The 19001-nt window shown below is 37.9% G+C and overlaps 1 protein-coding gene across 1 annotated transcript; it reads right to left on the bottom strand.

Moving 5' to 3' along the window:
* Nucleotides 1-12216: 12216 nt before the first annotated feature.
* LOC116299623 (alpha-methylacyl-CoA racemase) lies at nt 12217-19001 on the bottom strand. Its single transcript, XM_031708301.2, has 5 exons — nt 18784-19001; nt 18109-18230; nt 14426-14652; nt 13565-13745; nt 12217-12826 (listed from the first exon to the last, which is right to left on the bottom strand). The coding sequence occupies exons 1-5, from the start codon at nt 18996-18998 to the stop codon at nt 12423-12425; spliced, it is 1149 nt and encodes a 382-aa protein (XP_031564161.2). The 5' UTR covers nt 18999-19001; the 3' UTR covers nt 12217-12422.

The raw sequence follows: 19001 nt of genomic DNA, 5'->3' as shown, positions 1-19001 counted from the left end.
ATCATAACCTGATTTGTTTAACTGTCGCATGGATTAATGGCAGTAATTTCTTTACGCCAAGTCTCGTTTCCAAATAAGACATATTTCTATGTCTTTCACACGCTGACACTGAAGGTTGAAATATTGTGCATTTTTATCGCTTGTCATCTGGTTTTACAATGGATAACATGTCTTTATTTATAGATATTCTGAAGCTTTAATTCCTAATGATTAAAAATGTCGAGGTGAACCCTGGTGAACCTCTTACCGTTTCCGAGTTATTCTGAATGTTGTGCATGGTACTATGTCACCTATCGAGCATATCTTTTCAAGATGGCGGGAATTACCACAGGGAGCCCAGCTTGGTGATGCTAAATCGGTAAAACGATCATTAAATAACTCGTAACACAATACACCCATATACAAACGGTCACTACTAATAGAACTTGTAATGCAATAGTGTTAGAAGCCCCCAGTGGAGGGTGATCAAGTCGCGTGGGTGAAAAGTTTCATTATGCTTCATTTGCGTTTGACCGTCGTAGTGTGAACATCTCCTGGCGAGAAAGTATTATGAATGCCAAATCTGTCTCACCGGTTTGGTGTGGATTTTCTTGCTGTTTATGTCGATAAAACTAGTTGGGGGCCACGTTAGCTTCACTGGTAATCCTCGTGAACGAAGGATTGTTTTGTTTCCTGACTGCCAAAAAATCCGAAAACCAAATGAGGAAAGGTGGCTTTTGACCATAAGGGCTGTTACTTGCTGCAAAATAGTGCTAAGTAGTGGATATTTAATTTGATAATTTTATTCAAACGCGGTTGATTGAGTATTTAGAACATCGACCCTCATCGACCCTCACACGTCAGCCGTCGTTCAAATGCGTTACTTTGTGTGCTGTTACTCCCAAATAATCAAAACTTTCCTTTTTGAGTCAGTGGAAATATAAGGGGAAAAAACCGTCATGTTCGCGGAATATAACTATAATAGAAACTATTAAATTTACAATGCAAAGTTTATCATAACCTTTAAAAGAGATGCGAAATCCATAAACATTCCGCGACATTAGACTTCGAATTGATCCCAAACAACAAGAACGCTTTATGATTATTCCAAACAAAAAAGTTGCAATGATAATAACCTCAGTTTGACGGGAGTGTCTAGGGGTCGTGTGTCGTGGGTCGTGGGTTTTATGGCATGGGTCGTGGGTATTATGGTGCAAAAGGCTATCGTGACTGAGGAATCTAGAATGTATGCTTATTCTGTGTATGCGTTTTTCATTAGCTATTGGTGTTAAGGTTTTTTCATATGAAATTTTAAATAAAAATAGAAAGGAGAAACACATTTCATATGCATTTGCTCGACCCACGCCATAATACCCACGACCTAAGCCATAATACCCACGACCCATGACACACGTGTATATCACCCGAGGCTACCCTCGAGAGTTTCCGATTTTCCTCTGTCCAGGCTCTCTCGAGAAAAAAAAACGAGTGGCAAAACATTCGAGTAAGGGATGAAAATGGCGTCCAGAGAAGCCGAATTGTGATACTCATTTGGGAATTGCTTCTCAAGAATAATGGTTTTGTTAATTATGTTAAGGTGAGAGCGTGGCTTAGTTATCTCTCCTAAGTCCTGCAAAAGAAAGTTTCAGCTGGAAGCATTTTTCGGCAAAATATTTGGTAAAGAAATCGACCGTTTGACGGCCGTTTTTTCTGAGTCGTTTCCTACCTTGTCCTCTTTAGTGTGTGGTGGGGAAGCGTCATCTAAACCCGAACGAAATGAGCTGTAATTAAACCATGGGGCTGTTCAATATATCAACAACACACGGTGGGAGTTTTATTTGATTTTAATTATTTTAAAGCGTAAAAATGAGGATTCAAAAATACCCATCTGATACCCATATAATCTTTGTCTGTCTGTCTGTCTGTCTCTCGATCGATTTAGTTATTCAACACTAATGTTTAGCCTGGGCTACCTGTGAAAAATGTTTCTGGCTTGGCGGAGAAGAGTGACAACATGTGGATTAAAATCATTAGAACTTGTATATGTAGCATTCAAATATAAGATCAAGATGGTCAATATAATTTCTATTACCTTGACAAATCATTGCATTCTAACTATCAGTGTCAGCCATTTTGTTGTGCTCACATCGTCTTTACCAGACCCCCGGGGGGGGGGGGGGGGTACTACCACCCCAACTTGGGTAGGGGTGTGCCGCCAGGACCTCAAAACCCTGACCCTATCCCAGACCTAAAATTTTGATTTTACATACCCTACCCCAGACGAAAACTAAGAATTTGTACACCCTATCCCAGACTAAAAGACGGAAAAGACGGTTATTCAATAGATTGCAATCAATATTTACTAACATTTTTATTGTTTTGGTCGGCAGAAAGCGTAGCCTATTCGCCAGACAAAAGCCACCAAATGGTTAACCATATCCCAGACTAAAATGATGCCCTATCCCAGACAAAATGTCCAAAAATGATACCCTACCCCAGACCCAAAAGCCGAAAAACCATACCCTATAGGACGGCACATACCCGTATAGCAAAAAAAACCCTCCGACCAGACCTTGCTCATTTTCCTAGATTAGACAAATTAGTAGGGTCTGTGCCCGAGAATGCTATTCCCTCGTATTCATACGAATACAGAATCGTAAATTCGGAGAAATACGAAAGAAGAAAATGTGACAACATTCCAAAGTGATTTTAACGGAATATGAACAAGTGAATTGTGCCGAATTGAATTATTTCAAAGACAATTAGCATTAGTGAAAAGAAAAAGACAGCAAAGAAACACAGAAAAAATCAGAATAACTCGGAAACGGTAAGAGGTTCACCGGGGTTCACCCCGTTATTTTTGATCATTAGGAATAAAGCTTCAGAATATTTATAAATACAAACATGTTATCCTTCGTAAAACCAGATGACAAGCGATAAAAATGTACGATATTTCAACCTTTAGAGTCAGCGTGTGAAAGCGATGGCCATCGTAATGTTATAAATTTACATAGAAATATGTCTTATCTGGAAACGAGACTTGATGTACAGGAACCACTGCTATTAATCCATGTGACAGTTAAAAAATATGAGGTTATGATAAGTAATATGAGGGGAAAGCAATGATTCTTTACGACGACTATGAAATCCTTGTGATATTTTTTGTTGCCTGTGATCATGATTGTGATTGGCCCATTAGGTCACGTGCCACTTGATCACCCTCCTCTGGACGCCCCGTAAGAAGACGCGTGCGTTACGTATTTGAATTTGAATTTATCACGGTATTAAGTTACGCGCAAACACTGAGCCCAGTTGTTCAAAGCCCGATTAGTGCTAATCCTGGGTTAACTCTTACTAAGACCTATAGAGTTAATCCTGGATTAGCGCTAATCCAGCTTTGAACAACCAGGCCATGGTTTTCTATTACGCATTGACCGTATATTCAGTTACGATTTAGCATCACCAAGCCGGCTCCCTGTGGAATTACCCTCGTAACGCTACTATCCTCATTCACATGAAAACACGGCACCTCTAAATCATTTCAGATAAGACATCGTAATTTTGTTATTATTTCGTTTTATTGATTTAATTGGAAAATTTATCGGCAGAATACTGAGAATTGTCAGAATCTGAGACTTGTCATCGACCCTCACAAGTCAGCCGTTGTTCAACTGCGTTACTTTGGGTGCTGTTACTTTCTTCATCTACATTTTCGTTCACAACATCTCTCTCAAGATTCTGAGGAATTGCTCCTCTTTCTGGAAACTTAGAACAATTGCAGTTACAATGTCCAACCAAGGCATTTCAGCGTGTGGATCAGACCCCTAGTCAGTCAGTGGCGGTAAAGCAGTCAGTCTGATCTTCTATCTCAAAGTCCCAAATAATCAAAACTTTCCTGTTTGAGTCAGTGAAAATATAAAATATAAGGGAAAAAATACTGTCATGTTCGCGAAATATAACTAGAATAGAAACTAAACTATTGAAGTTTAATACAATGCGGAGTTTATCAGTTTATCATACCCTTTTTAACTCGTGGATACGGGAAGCGTAGAAACGAGTTATTGTGAGGGGTCTGAATATGCAAATGTGTCACGCGCTCACTTCCTCACTCACTCGCTCACAAGATGTTAGCAGATCTATAATGAAACGTTTACCAATCGTTCTACGTCATCTGATTACGAAAGTTACACGACACTTAACAACAACGAAACTCTTTTTCAGTACAGACTACATTGGGTATTTATATGAGGAAATAAAGTGCTAATGATACATGTGGGATGTTTCTTGCACTGTGACCCACTGTGCATGCGCATACTCGCACATAGTATTCTCTTCGGAAAAATTATAATTAAAGAATAAAGGAAATATGCAAGTTGAAGTAAATTAATACAATTAAAGCCTGAACTAAAAATTCAATGAATTAAACCTTTTTTTGCTGATGTATTACATTAAACAGAAACGCTTATGTACAAAGTCAACATATTTAGATGGACTCATTTTCATAAGACTCGTATCGTGGGTTTAGCCGGATGCATCGAAGAAACTAAACACTTTTCATTAGAATTCAAAACGAGATTCAGATTTCAAGCTTTGGAGGAATTTATTCTCATTAGAGAAAGGTCGAAGTCACGGCGGTATTCAGCAAAAAAATCTTATAAACTCTTATAACTTGTTAGAACAGTTATTTATTATAAGTAATAGACCAGTTTCGAGTTCCAAATTACCGCTGTGTTCCTTGATTACAGACTCATTTGCACAGGGTTAGCCTCGAATCAGTGTTTAAATATTCACAAATACCAACGGTTAAGTAAAGAATGCACAAGTTCAACAATACGAACACTTTGAAACTTGATGGACCTTGACTGGAACACGTGAATATTCTGCACAAACTCGAGGCTAACCCTGTGCAAATGAGTCTGTAATCAAGAAACACAGCGGTAATTTGGAACTCGAAAAGGGTCTATTACATGACTTGAGGGATATTAGTCATTAAATGTCCCCGAAGCCGAGGGAGGTTTTGTAGAAGGCCCGAGGCCGCAGGCCGAGGGACTTTTACTAAACCTCCCAAGGCCGAGGGGACATTTAATGACTAATATCCCGAAAAAGTCATGTAATTACTTTGTAATAACATGATTTCCGAGGAATAAGACTAGAAAGATAGAAAAATGTGTTAGATATAGTTAGATGCATAAATTACAGAGTATTACAAAGCTGCTGATTTACGCAAAGCCTCTAGGGAATTTGCCTTTTTTTAAATGACACAATGCAATTGTACACACATTCATAATTCGAAATTCATTCAGTCGTTTGCATATGCACTGATGATATTCATTCGAATTTAAGCTCGCTAGGATGGCTCAAAGACGTTTTTCTTTCGTATCCCAAGAAAAAGTGGAGGAAGCAAGGGAAAAGACAGTCCTCTTGAGTACCAAAGGGCATACACTTTGGAGTACCAATGTCTATAAGCATTGGCCAAAGAGAGAAACAAAGCGTTCGAAGATTTTGAGCCAGAAAACGTAAGATTTCCGAGTGTGCCCGTGATGCTAGAAAACATCACAATCGAGGAAATAGACTACTGGTTCATGGAGATAAAATATGGTTTGATAAAAGTCCTATTGGCCATAAGATGCTACAAAACCGACTTAAACAGATGTGCAAAGATGCTGATCTAGATGGTAATTTCACGAACCACTCTGGCCCTTCTACTGCAATAACACTTATGTATGAAGCCGGAATGCCTGAGAAAGCAGTAGTTTACCCCCCCCCCCCCCCCCCCATATAGCGCCGGAAGTAAAATTTAACATTCTTGGGCCCCACAAGAATGTACGGGACTTACATTCTTGAGTCTGAAGAATGTGAACTGGGACATTCTTGAGTGATCGCTGAAGCATGTGCATTCTTGAACCCGTTGAAGAATACACATATTCCTATGATCAAAAAGATAATCGCGTGATCATATAAGTGTGAAAACAGCACAGCAAGCAGTATCCACTAACAGCAACTTTAGCTGAAAACTTCCTCACACAACACAACAAAGGAAATACTATGCCTGTAAATCAAGTTAATGTTGAAGTCAAAGTCTTTAGGGGAGAGCCCAGAATTTACATTCGTCAACAAAGCAAGGATCCGATAAAAGGAATATGCACCAAATCATTGACTATGGAAGAATGGTAGGCACTTAGAAACTGTACGCACACGATCAATGAACAATTATCGAATCTACGGAAAATCAACAGTTCGGAGTGCTTGGAAACTAGCAGCAATCACATGCAATGCAGCAATGCTGATAGTAGCAGTAAAGAAAAACTGAACACTACAACATGTACTCATGTCTCTGAGGTGTTCAACGGATGTTCCAAAATATGATGTAGATGAAAGCATTAGTAGATCTGTTGCAGCAGAGCTTATTAAATTATTACAAGAACCTGAACCGACATCCTAAGAGTTAAATTTGCCGCACGTGTCAAACCCGCCCCTCATTTGAACTTGCCTTGTTGAAATTAAAAAGATTTCTAAAAAACAAGTATCTTACTTTTTTAAATGACAAGGAAAAACATTTAATTTATCAAGAATTATACTTTATTATTGTTTATGTTTTCTCTTAATCTAATTTAATGTCACCCATTACTGTTATCTAAAACAATGAAATAAAGCAAGTTAAAGCTTTTAAGAACTTGTTTGTTTTTGTTGGATCTGATCTTAAGGGAGTGGTGCTCAAACCTGCTCATTTACGCTGCTCATCTTACTCATTTGTATCATAGATTAGAAAAATAAACGGAATGTTCACTTGCAGCATACAGATGGTGCTCAATGTTTGTTTGACTACCTAGATTGTAGAGTGTATTGTTTAAAAGTTTTGGCGGTATCCTGAACAACGCATTGTTTAAAAGTAACGATGCTTATCATTCACAATTGACCATAATTCACATATATTTATATATTTATTCATAATGTAGATACAATGAAAATCGGCTAACGGCTTTTGATAATTACAAATCAGTCTGTTCCAGTATCGATGTTTGTGTGATTTTCCGAAGGATCCTCTACATATTGGGGAGGAATTAAGTCATTCAAAAGAAATGTTCTTTTATGAATAGCTTCATGAGCATTAATGCTCACCTGCTCATTCAAGCTACTCATCGGCTCATCCTGCTCTCATGAACTGCTCAAACCTGTTCATTTAGCTACTCATCGTACTCATCGTGCTCATCGTGCTCATTCATACCCATGAACTGCGTAAACCTGATCATTCAAGCTGCTCATCGTACAAACAGAAAAGCAAACAATTAATAGTACAAAATTGTTATATTTCATTGTTTATATTTTTCTATTCTTTGGTTACACGGTTCATTTCGTGTTTGCTTTCTACTTCAACTTCCTTTTACAATTAGTCTTTCATATAAAAATCTAACATGACCACTGTCTAAAAATGGAATCATATCTGGTGGTACCTGCACCAGTGAGGGAATAAAGAAGGTATGTTTCTGTGATACCTAATATACATTAGAAAGATCTGGAGAAGTTTTCGGAACAGAGAGTGGGGTCCAGAAACTGCAATAACGAAATGGCAAAAATTCCAAAGACAGGTGTTGGTGGTCTTGCTAGTTTGTCATTCCTATTGCTTGAACAGCTATTATGGGGACTATTATGTAGTCTGTTAGTAACTGTATCTATGTTCGGTATCTGGCATAATTTAACAAAAATAATTAATTAATATAACATTGAAGAAAGAGGGATAAACAGCTGTCAGTCAGCCTCGTGAAACCGCGGTTTGTGAGAACAGTGTTGCCTTGAGTGTAAATTTTGTCACGAACAATAATCATATCTGTCCTCCAGCTCCGTCTCTACTCGTATTGGACCAGCTATTTCTCCTGTACTTCCACTGCGTCGTGGGGTCCCACAGAGCTTGATGTTGGGCCCTGTCGTCTTCACCTTATATGTTTCTCCTCTGGAAGATATACACTTATTTCAATAAAGTTAGTCACCAAAAACCTAGAAAGCTGAGAACACTGAGCATCATGGGAAACTTTTCATATCAAAAAGCATGTACATACAAAGCTTTTTTAATACAAATTGCAGCTCGATGATGCTCAGAAGAGGCTGAGACTGAAAAGATTCGCAAGTCCATGAACAGTTATCAAGCGGTTGAACGTGTAAAATAAATCTACCCATAATCCTGGTCGGCCTCATGCTTTATAGCTTTTCAGGTGACTAATCTTTATTGAAATAAGTGTAATCCGTGCCCATGGCATAGAGTGCATGATTGTACGCTGACCCTTCCTAACTCTACACGGTTTTGAAGCATCCCCAGGATGACTCAATACAGAAAATTGAACGTTGCATCATTGACATTAAGATATGGTCAACAAAAAACAAGCTGTTTCTCAATGATGACAAGACTGAGGTTATTCGCATCTTTTCAAAATTTTCTTCATGCCTTCTGAACTTCTGATTGTACTATACCTCTATTTGCAGAGGTACGAAACCTATGAGCTATCTTAGGTAAGAATAAAGCGTTACCTTTGATCAGTCCACGACCGAACGACTTGTACACGCCTTCATCTCGTCTCGCTTTGATTACTGTAACGTTTTCTTCTTGGTTTTCCAGCTTATCTCATTGAACGTCTCCAGAAACTTCAGAACACAGTCGCGAGACTTGTCGTCCGTTCTAAGAACTCTGACCCGTCTAAAAAAACTCGTCATCGCTAATCACCACCGTAAGTACAGCAGTGGCAAAGCTCAACAGTATCCATGCATGACCCCGGAGCACAGCTCTAACCAGTTTGAATTAGTAAGGGTTGATTTGAGAGGAGGGAGGAAAAACCGGAGGACCAGAAAGACCCTCGTAGTCACTGAGAAAGAAAACCAACCAACTCAGTTCACACGGGGTGACTGAGATTCAAACCCCTGACCTCAGAGGTGAGAGGCGTTTTAACACCATGCCATCCTGACTACCCTACTTAATCTATCTAATTCAGAAGATGGAGTAGTAGAAGTGAAATAAAGTCAGGTCCATTTTAAGTAAGCGGTATCTTTTTAAAAGTAGGTTCTTTTAAAATGCGTTGATTTCTATTGATATTGTTTGTAAGATAACAGTTGACGTGATATTTTAAAGACCCCCCCAATTCGGACTGCACTCAGTAGACTTCAAAGTATCAATACTATTTCCAGTCCGAGGCGTAGCTGAAGCTGATTGCCGTGTATAGGCTGCAATTCTTAAGAATTGATTTCAGTCTATGGCAACAAACCTGATTAGAAATCAAAAATACAGTAATAGCATGTTTGTAGATTGGTTATCTGTGATCTCAGAAGTGCCGCATGGCGTCAATCCTGGGACTGATGGCTTTATTACTCGGGATTCCTGAAAAACCCAATCTAAAAATTAAGCTGTTTTTCGCCTGTTGGCTTTCAACCTCGAAGCTTATCCTGAAAGCCTGCTGACCAAGATGAATGTAGGCTTCGAATCTATAAGATGAAGTATGATACCAACCTTGTCCCCAGGGTCCTCTCGGCAGACTCTAATTCGGCGTTTTACCCTGGTGTATCGCAAACGGTGACTGGTGACTTTAGATGACAAACTTTTCTATTAGTCTATTATCTCTCGACATTTGATTTAGTAAACATACAACATTTTCACAGTGATATTTGGTTTTTATTTTTTCGTCCACAAATAATATACAAATAAATGTATAATGCATAGCTAGTATTCCAAATATTTGGAATACTAGCTATACATTATACATTTATTTGTATATTATTTGTAAAACGACGGATCATGTATTTATGAGTGGCTTGGAATATTAATTTCCAGTGGCTGTGTGGCTTGCTGCTCGGCGCGTTATTTGTAGAACGACGAATCATGTATTTATATACAGTCAATGTCATTAACGTTGTCCACCGAAAAAAGACATTTACAGATCTACACATTAGTCATTTAGTCATTTAGACTAAAAGAAATATCACGCGTTTCCTCGAAAGTTCTGGCATAAAACAAACGCTGATCATGAAATACCATTCTCCATCTTAAATCCTCACTAAATGGTCGGGGCATTCTGGATTTTCGATTCACGAGTTGAATTTTACATTTAAAGTTCAGGCTGACGCACACGAGGCAAAGAATACATAATGAAACACGCAATATTTCTTTAAGTCTATATGTGTAAATGTGTAAATGTGTAATGTGTAAATGTCTTTTTTCGGTGGACAACTGTTAATGACATTGACTGTATATTCCTTATATATTGTGTTTGTAAACAGTATCTTGTTTTGCTTTGTTGTTTTGTTTTGCTTTTGTTTTGTTTGTTTTTTTGTTTTTTGCATACTCAAACTATTCTAAATTCCTAGATGAGCGCTTGCGCAAACGTTTTTCTCTAGTGCCGCCCTGAGGTATTATAATCAAAGCCTATTTTCAGTTCCGATGACAAACAGTGTTCACGTCGATATTACACATTACCTCAACATGGCAAAAGTCACTTTGTGGCTTCAAGTATTGTATTCAAAACTCTCAAAAGGTTAAATGCATACATAACTAGTTTAGATCTGATTTTTGCTCTAAATCTCAGTTAAAATCAGCATTTCTCTTTTCGCCGGGCACTCATTTTGTTGCGATGATTACGTGATCAAAGGTTCCAGAAATCTTGGAGATTGCGATCATGTGATTCCAGCCAACATCAGGGCCCTCTTGCCCGACCGCCATATTGAATTGGATTCGGCCGAGAGGACACTGGGGACGAGGTTGGATAAACACAATACAGTACTTTCAGCTTAGTATACTTTTCACCAAGTTTTCAAGTCATTTTACAAACCCACTCTCATTACGGTTAACTGATTTAGAGATAAAAGATACGTTAAACTTTTTATTTGATTCGAATGTCGAACAAAGTGAATTGATTCCGGTACGGCCGAGCATTCAGAGCTGAAAATATTCGAAAACAGTCAGAGTTACCCAATGATCTCTTTAAGAAATAGAGGATATTACATGGGCGCGCGGAGATACGAATTTTATCTTCAAGTGTTGAAAATCTCTAACTCGTTCGCTACGCTCACTCGTGAGAGATCTTTTCAACACTCGAAGATAAAATTCGTATCTCCGCGCGCCCATGTAATATCCTCTATATTATATAATTATCAATGAACTATGTTTTGGCTTTTTCAGGCACTTCTTTCCGTGTATTTTTGAATAGCCATCGCAATGGTGTTATTTTCACACGTGAAAATAACATGTTATTTTATGTTATTTGTGTCTAGAGACACAAATCTTCTTGATTGTTCAGCCATCCTCACAAATATCTCCTAGCTCTTGATTAGATAAGTTTAATTTGAACTACGAACAATTACAATACACTGAAAGTATTTGAAAGCTGCTCGACAAAGCTAGCCGCGACGACCGCGAAAACACGATTCGCCTAGACAGTGGTTTGCGATTGGACCAAACGCTTTTTTCACGCGTGACAAATCGTTTCGCTTCTCCGATTGGCTAAAAAAAGTCGCGAACTTGTTTTTCACACAGGGAAATTTGATAAGAAAATCTCAGTATGTATAAAATAATAGTTAATAGGTAATGAATGGGTAATGCGTAATGAATGGGTAATGCGTAATGAATGGGTAATGCGTAATGAATGGGTAATGGGTAATGAATGGGTAATGAATAAGTAATGGATAATGAATGGGCAATGGGTAATGAATGGGTAATGAATGGGCAATGGGTAATGAATGGGTAATGAATGGGCAATGGGTAATGAATGGGCAATGGGTAATGAATGGGCAATGGGTAATGAATGGGCAATGAATTGGCAATGAATGGGTAATGAATGGGCAATGGGTAATGGGTGATGGGTAATAGTTAATGGGTGATAGGTAATGGATAATGGGTATTCGGTAATGGGTGATGGGTGGCAATGGGTAATGGGTATTGGGTAATACTTAATGGGTGATAGGTAATGGGTAATAGTTAATGGGTGATAGGTAATGGATAATGGGTGATGGGTAATGGGTATTCGGTAATGGGTGATGGGTATTCGGTAATGAGTAATGGGTAATGGGTGATGGGTAATGGGTATTCGGTATAATGGGTAACGGGTAATGGTTAATGTGTAGTGGGTAATGAATGGGTAATGGGTATTGGGTAATGGATAATGGGTATTGGGTATTTGGTAATGGGTAGTGGTTAATGTGTAATGGGTAATGGTTATGTAATGTACTTTAATTGTAGATGTAATGCAAATAAGATAACAAAAGGAAAATGCTTAATTTTTATTAATATTTATAAATGTTCTATTTTCATTAATAAAGAAAGAACCCAAATTAAGAAATAAGAAATATCAATAAAACATTTACTAGGCAAACGTAATCCAACATTGAAAAAAAATAGCATGACCTGATGTATTGCAAACAGTATCTGAAAGTTATGAAGAAAATTAATCATGATTTTCTTCTTCACTACTTCATAGAGATGACTTCGTCTGGGATTCAATGACACCCTTTTTAAGTAGATCGGTCACCTCATCCTGACCAAACCCGGCCTCTAAGAGAACCTCTATGGTATGCTGTCCTACGGAAGGCTGACGCCTTGGAGTGCAATTCCCCGGTGTTCTGGACAACTTAGGAGCAGGCGTAGGTTCATATTCATCTCCATTTTTCATAAATGTATTCCTTCGCTGATTGTGTGGATGAAGAGGTGCCTCATCTAGCGATAATACTGGCGCAAAACAAGCATCGGTACCTTTGAATATCTCACACCATTCGTCTCTTGTTTTAGTTGCAAACACCTTAGCAAAATTCTTCTTTTTTTCTGCCCAGGTTTTAAAGTTCAGTTGTTGCGAGAGATCATCTTCACGAATACCAAGGCCTGTGGGTGGGATGAAGAATTAATTACCAGTTACCACTCCATTTAGGCCATTGATCTGATACTCAACAAAACTATCCATCATACTATGCCCTCTTTCTCGCTAGTACGGAATGCACTATGGGCTACACACTCGATAAAGCGGTACGTTTTCGATCGCGTAAATAATCGCATGATGTAATGCATGAATCTTAGTGAAAGTGAGATGATCAGTTCAGAATGGCAAAATATCTGCAAAACGCGCCTCTTTCAATTACTCTTTCTTGAAGAGATGATTGTATGAGTATTAGTCATTACAATGCAAGGCAAACTATATACACTTTATCAAAGGCAATCAAGAGAAAATGAACTAAGAGAAGTAATCCCCGTGCCCCATCATGTGCACACTTTGATGCTATTTTTAGAATCAATGATGCTATTTCTAACTCGTTACCATACCCGCGCGATAATCATGCTTCCCTTTAATGCCTCGTTTTAGGACACGAAAAGCGCCATATTTCGCTACGTCCACGACAAAAACACAGGCTTTTGTTTACTGCAAGACTGGAAGCCGCCTGCCCTAAAGAAATCAACCAATTAGGTTCTTCACTCAAAATATCTCCAAGCTAAAAATAGCATCAAACTGTGCACATGATGGTTACAAGGCTATATAGGTAGGATTCCTTTTCTTAGTTCTTATTCTCTTGATGGCAATCCTATATTGTTAACACTTAGGGCAGGGATTTTTAACTGATCTCTTACCTTCTATTAGGACTTTATAGAATTTTGGCTCAATTGCACCAACAGAGACAAACTTGCCATCCAGTGTTTGATAAGTATCATAAAAATGTGCCCCGGTGTCCAGGAGATTCTCCCCTCGTTCTGCTGGCCAAATGTCACGTGACTTGTACACAAACGAACCTATGTAAGCTGCCCCATCAATCTGAGAAAAAGCATTCAAAGAATTGTTAGCATGGGCTGTTTCATTATTTATCATGTATTTGGAACTAACAACATTTTTTTCACTAGATAGCCTCTTACTTGAAAACACAACAAAATGTTTTACAAGCCAACTCTGAATATGTACTGTATTTAATTAGCTATTGATTATACAGTAGTTGTGTAATTGATGTTGAACTAGCCTACTAACTGACCACAACTTCTAAAACAACATTTGGTGAATCTTTTCATGGACAGGATCTATTTTTGAGTAATTTAACCTTTAGTTTATCAAGCTGAAAACCTGGAAATAGAAAATATTGGGCAAAACATTTTTCTCTGGTTGGCAAAATTCTTTCAGGCTGAGAAAACAGAAATCACATGGAAATGATATAGGATAAATAAAGTGGGAGCTAGTGATTTATTTAGAAATATGAAACATGTATTTTTCATACAAACTACATCTGGGTCCTCAGTGACTTATTCTCTGATCCTCAGACATGAATATATCAATGACATCATTTCCTAATGTTTTCCCACTCACTTTAACACAAGTTGCAACAAGTTTTTGAATGAAATATTTTCACCACTCCAAGATGAACTTCATTTCTTCACCCCACTATGTAATATCCTCTATTATTTGTCTGCCTAAACTGACAAAAAAAAAAAGCATTTTCTACTTACCATTGCAGAATCAATGACTTGACCTTGTCCTGAGTTATTTCTCTCTAATAATGCTATAAGTATGCCCATAACACACATTAAACCACCACCAGCAAAATCCCCAAGTAAATTGAGAGGAGGCATAAGATTAGAATCTTTACGTCCTAGCATTGACAGCATGCCAGAAATTGCTATGTAGTTTATATCATGTCCTGCTTGAGAAGCCATTGGACCATCTTGACCAAAGCCTAGAACATAAAATGTGCATAAAGAATGAAGAGAAAAAGGTTAATTTATGCAAGACTGACTGGTTAGTGTACTAAGATAAGGTCTAGGCTAGCGTATTTAATATCCTGTAACACTGTATCAGCTAGTATACCTACCTGTAGCTGTGCTGACCACAATGTACACAGATGAGCACCATTTTAAGAAGTACAGTACTTAACAAATATTCACCAAGGTGAAGTGAATATCGGGGAATATTTACTGAGACATGAGTCTTTGAGCAGCGAGGTAAATATTTAGATCTTATTAACCTAGCGGGGGGTCTGTAAGGATAATCTTGACCGAGGTCTGTACCCGACCGAGGTCAAGATTATCCCGTACAGACCGACCAAGCTCGGTTGATAAGAGTTTTATTATATGACCACTTTTCATTGAAAAGGACAAAATGTTTTCGCCGTAAGATTAATATGCGATCGAACTGATTAATACCGGAGAATCTAGACCAGTCCTGCGATGCGATCTATCCAATCAGATTGCTCGATTTGCTAATGTCCAGGCTCTAAGATTCACGGTCATATAATAATCCCCGATATTCACTGAGCCTGAGGCAAATAATCATTTTAGTATTTTTAACACAAGTGAATATAATAAATAATGGAGAAGTATTTTTTGTGTTCAAATTCTATTCATCCCTGCAAGCAGCACAAATTAACAATTGAACATGTGCATGAGTGCGTTATGTTCACCTCTAGGTTAATATTGCAGCAGATATATTGTGACCAATGATCGTGCCAGATTTATTATATTCACTTCTGTAAAAATACTAAATACTTTCATTAACTATCCAGGCACAATGATAATATAACTTTTCTATACAGGTGAGAAATCTTAATCTTGGCAAAATATTCAACTTCATTCTGTACTGTGAGATGATTAGTATCAAAATCAAAAGATTAAAAGGTTTAATAAGCAATTGGTTTAGTATTAGTTTGACTATAGCATGTAGTAGCTCTTGGAATCATGAAAATAGCCAGTAACGAACAATTGAATGGTAACTCAAATGTTAAACTTATGGTGAGCAAATGACTGTAACACCCGGGAGGGCGGTGGTACTCCACCAGCATTTTGGTAGGGGTGTTCCGCTGGGATTCTAAAAGGGGTACCCTGTTTATGACAAAAAAACTCAAATTTGTAGACCCTGTTTATGACAAAAGATGTAATTAATTGCACTGAGTTCCTGTTTCAATTATCATGTCATCTTGCATAACGTTTTTTTTACGACCATAATAACCAGTTTCGGTCAATACAAAAGGAGAAACCCTGAATATGATAGGAAACTCAGGAAAAAAATTAGAACTTGAGTGAAATTGCATACCCTGTTTATGACAAAAAGCTTGAAAAACCATACCCTGTTCAGCGGATCATCCCCGTATAGTCCATATATGGGAGTACCCCCCGGGCTGTAACACCTCAGGACTTTGTTTTTTGGCCCATAGATTATTTGACGTTACTGTGACCAAAAAGTTTGGACATTGTCATTTGTCATACAAATGTACTGAAACTCTTTCATAGTTTATCAACTTCATTTGACTTGAGTCCTTGATGCTTATCATATGTAGCTATATTGTAATATAGTGTTTCATCCTTGTTTAAAATAACTGTTCAGAAAAAATAAAGATTTGAGTAATCTGAATATTATATAAATCAAGTTGATAAACTGTACATTTGTACGACAATTTGATAATAATGCCCAAACTTGTACAACATGTGCAGTATAGGGGTCAATACTCCATTTTACAGTTCAATTCAGTGACCACGAATAATAGTTCCTAGCCGAGGCTGGAGTTTACGCACATGATAAAATGTAGTTTTGCTATGTGTGGAAACTCCATGCAGCCTCTGCTAGGAACCATTATTTGTGGTCACTGAATGGACTGTAAAATGGAGTATTGGTGAATTTCATCAAGCCGCAGAATACCTAGCCTGCGCTTACGAGTAAACTTTCAGAGGCACGCAGGCTACAGAATACCAGGCAAACATGTTTATGCATAATAATTATTTTGAGTAGTTTGTAGCTAATGCTTGGTTATCACAATATTTAAAAAAAAAGCCAATCTGAGTGGTACACTCTTTATGCTTAATAGATGTTATTAGAAGATATATTACAGTGATGGGATCCCTGTGTACCTTTTACAAACACCGGGCACAACCCATACCACAGGCAGCCCAATCTCTTGTTCTGTGGTGTTGTTGTATTTGAATGTTAATGGTAATATTTCGCAGTGTGTAAAATTAGTACCTTTAAGAATAAAAACGACTTTCCTTGATAGCTTGTTGTAAATTTGATGTTTTGCTGATTTTGAAGCCAGTTTGGTGCATTTTTACGGAGTTATTGTAAAAACACAACAGAACAAGAGATTGGGCTGCCTGTGCCCATACAAGTTTTACAGTTTTGAGTTTTGCTCATCAAGATCTTTCACATTTATTCAACAAAATTTTTATTAAAGAAATATGTAAAGTTAAAGTGTAAAGTTAAATTTTTCATAACATGTTGATGACATCATTTTTCCACCAAAAAAGAAGATATCCCAAAATGTAACAAGATATGATTTCTGAGAATATTTTCTTCTTCCTTTTGGCCAAGTTTAATCATATTTGGTTTAGAACTAGAAAAGTTATATATCACCTGTATAGAAAAGTTATATTATCATTGTGCCTGGATCAGTTAATGAAAGTATTTAGTATTTTTACAGAAGTGAATATAATAAATCTGGCACGATCATTGGTCACAATATATCTGCTGCAATATTAACCTAGAGGTGAACATAACGCACTCATGCGCATGTTCAATTGTCAATTTGTGCTGCTTGCAGGGATGAATAGAATTTGAACATAAAAAATACTTCTCCATTATTTATTATATTCACTTGTGTTAAAAATACTAAAATGATTATTTGCCTCAGGCTCAGTGAATATCGGGGATTATTATATGACCGTGAATCTTAGAGCCTGGACATTAGCAAATCGAGAAATCTGATTGGATAGATCGCATCGCAGACTGGTCTAGATTCCCCGGTATTAACCAGTTCGATCGCATATTAATCTTACGGCGAAAACATTTTGTCCTTTTCAATGAAAAGTGGTCATATAATGAAACTCTTATCAACCGAGCTTGGTCGGTCTGTACGGGATAATCTTGACCTCGGTCGGGTACAGACCTCGGTCAAGATTATCCTTACAGACCCCCCGCTAGGTTAATAAGATCTAAATATTTACCTCGCTGCTCAAAGACTCATGTCTCAGTAAATATTCCCCGATATTCACTTCACCTTGGTGAATATTTGTTAAGTACTGTACTTCTTAAAATGGTGCTCATCTGTGTACATTGTGGTCAGCACAGCTACAGGTAGGTATACTAGCTGATACAGTGTTACAGGATATTAAATACGCTAGCCTAGACCTTATCTTAGTACACTAACCAGTCAGTCTTGCATAAATTAACCTTGGATTTTCTTTCATCAGTGTTTTTGGTCCAAGTCCTAGTTGTTCCATGACACCAGGTCGAAAAGGCTCTATCATTACATCAGTCTTGGAGCACAACCTTAAATTATCAAAACAAACATTTGATGAGGTAAAAAAAGAATGAGTCTGAAATATGTCTCATAATGACAGAACAGCATTATATACAATGTGATTTCCATTCTCATTTAACCCAATCTCATATGGAAAGTTCCATTTTTAGCAGATAATGAGGGATTTTATCAGCTGATTGAAACCCATTAATTTTGTATCCATTCACCTAGCTACCCCTCCCACCCTCAGCTATACAAACACACATAACCCACCACCATTACTATTACTATGTACTCCTTAGCCTGGTAGTGACCCAAATTGGGGGGAGGGGGAAGGGGTGGTGGCCCTGTGGGGGGGGAGGGGGGAGAGCCTCTTTTCCCGCCCCAGTCTTCAATGCGCCGCTACGCAGGCTATGTACTCCTTGAAGCAATCTCCAAAATATGCAGCTCAATTCAGTGGATAATTTAGGATATTTTAAAAGGGGTCTATGCTATGTTCACTCCGGCTATTAAACACCACCAACATGAACCTCTGAAGAATTCATTTAAATAATGAATGTACTGACAAATCTATTAACAAACCTGCGAAAAGTTTCCACTCCTCTGGGGCTTTTCAAATCAAGAGCTATCGATCGCTTCCCTCTTGCTAGTCTGTCTAGTGTCATAAAAGACTTTACTTTATCTACTCTAGTAACAGTTGCTCCAAAATCTGCTAGAATCATCCCTGCAAACGGAGCTGGAGCGAGTCCTGCCAATTCCAAGACGCGAACCCCCGATAAGGCAGCCATCTTATCCATAAA

Source organism: Actinia tenebrosa, unplaced genomic scaffold (assembly GCF_029948245.1).
Source record: "Actinia tenebrosa isolate PJP-AT-01 unplaced genomic scaffold, QUT_ActTen_1.0 PGA_scaffold5__44_contigs__length_20552954, whole genome shotgun sequence".
Taxonomy (NCBI): Eukaryota; Metazoa; Cnidaria; class Anthozoa; order Actiniaria; family Actiniidae; genus Actinia; species Actinia tenebrosa.
This window is presented reverse-complemented; position numbering and strand designations above follow the sequence as displayed.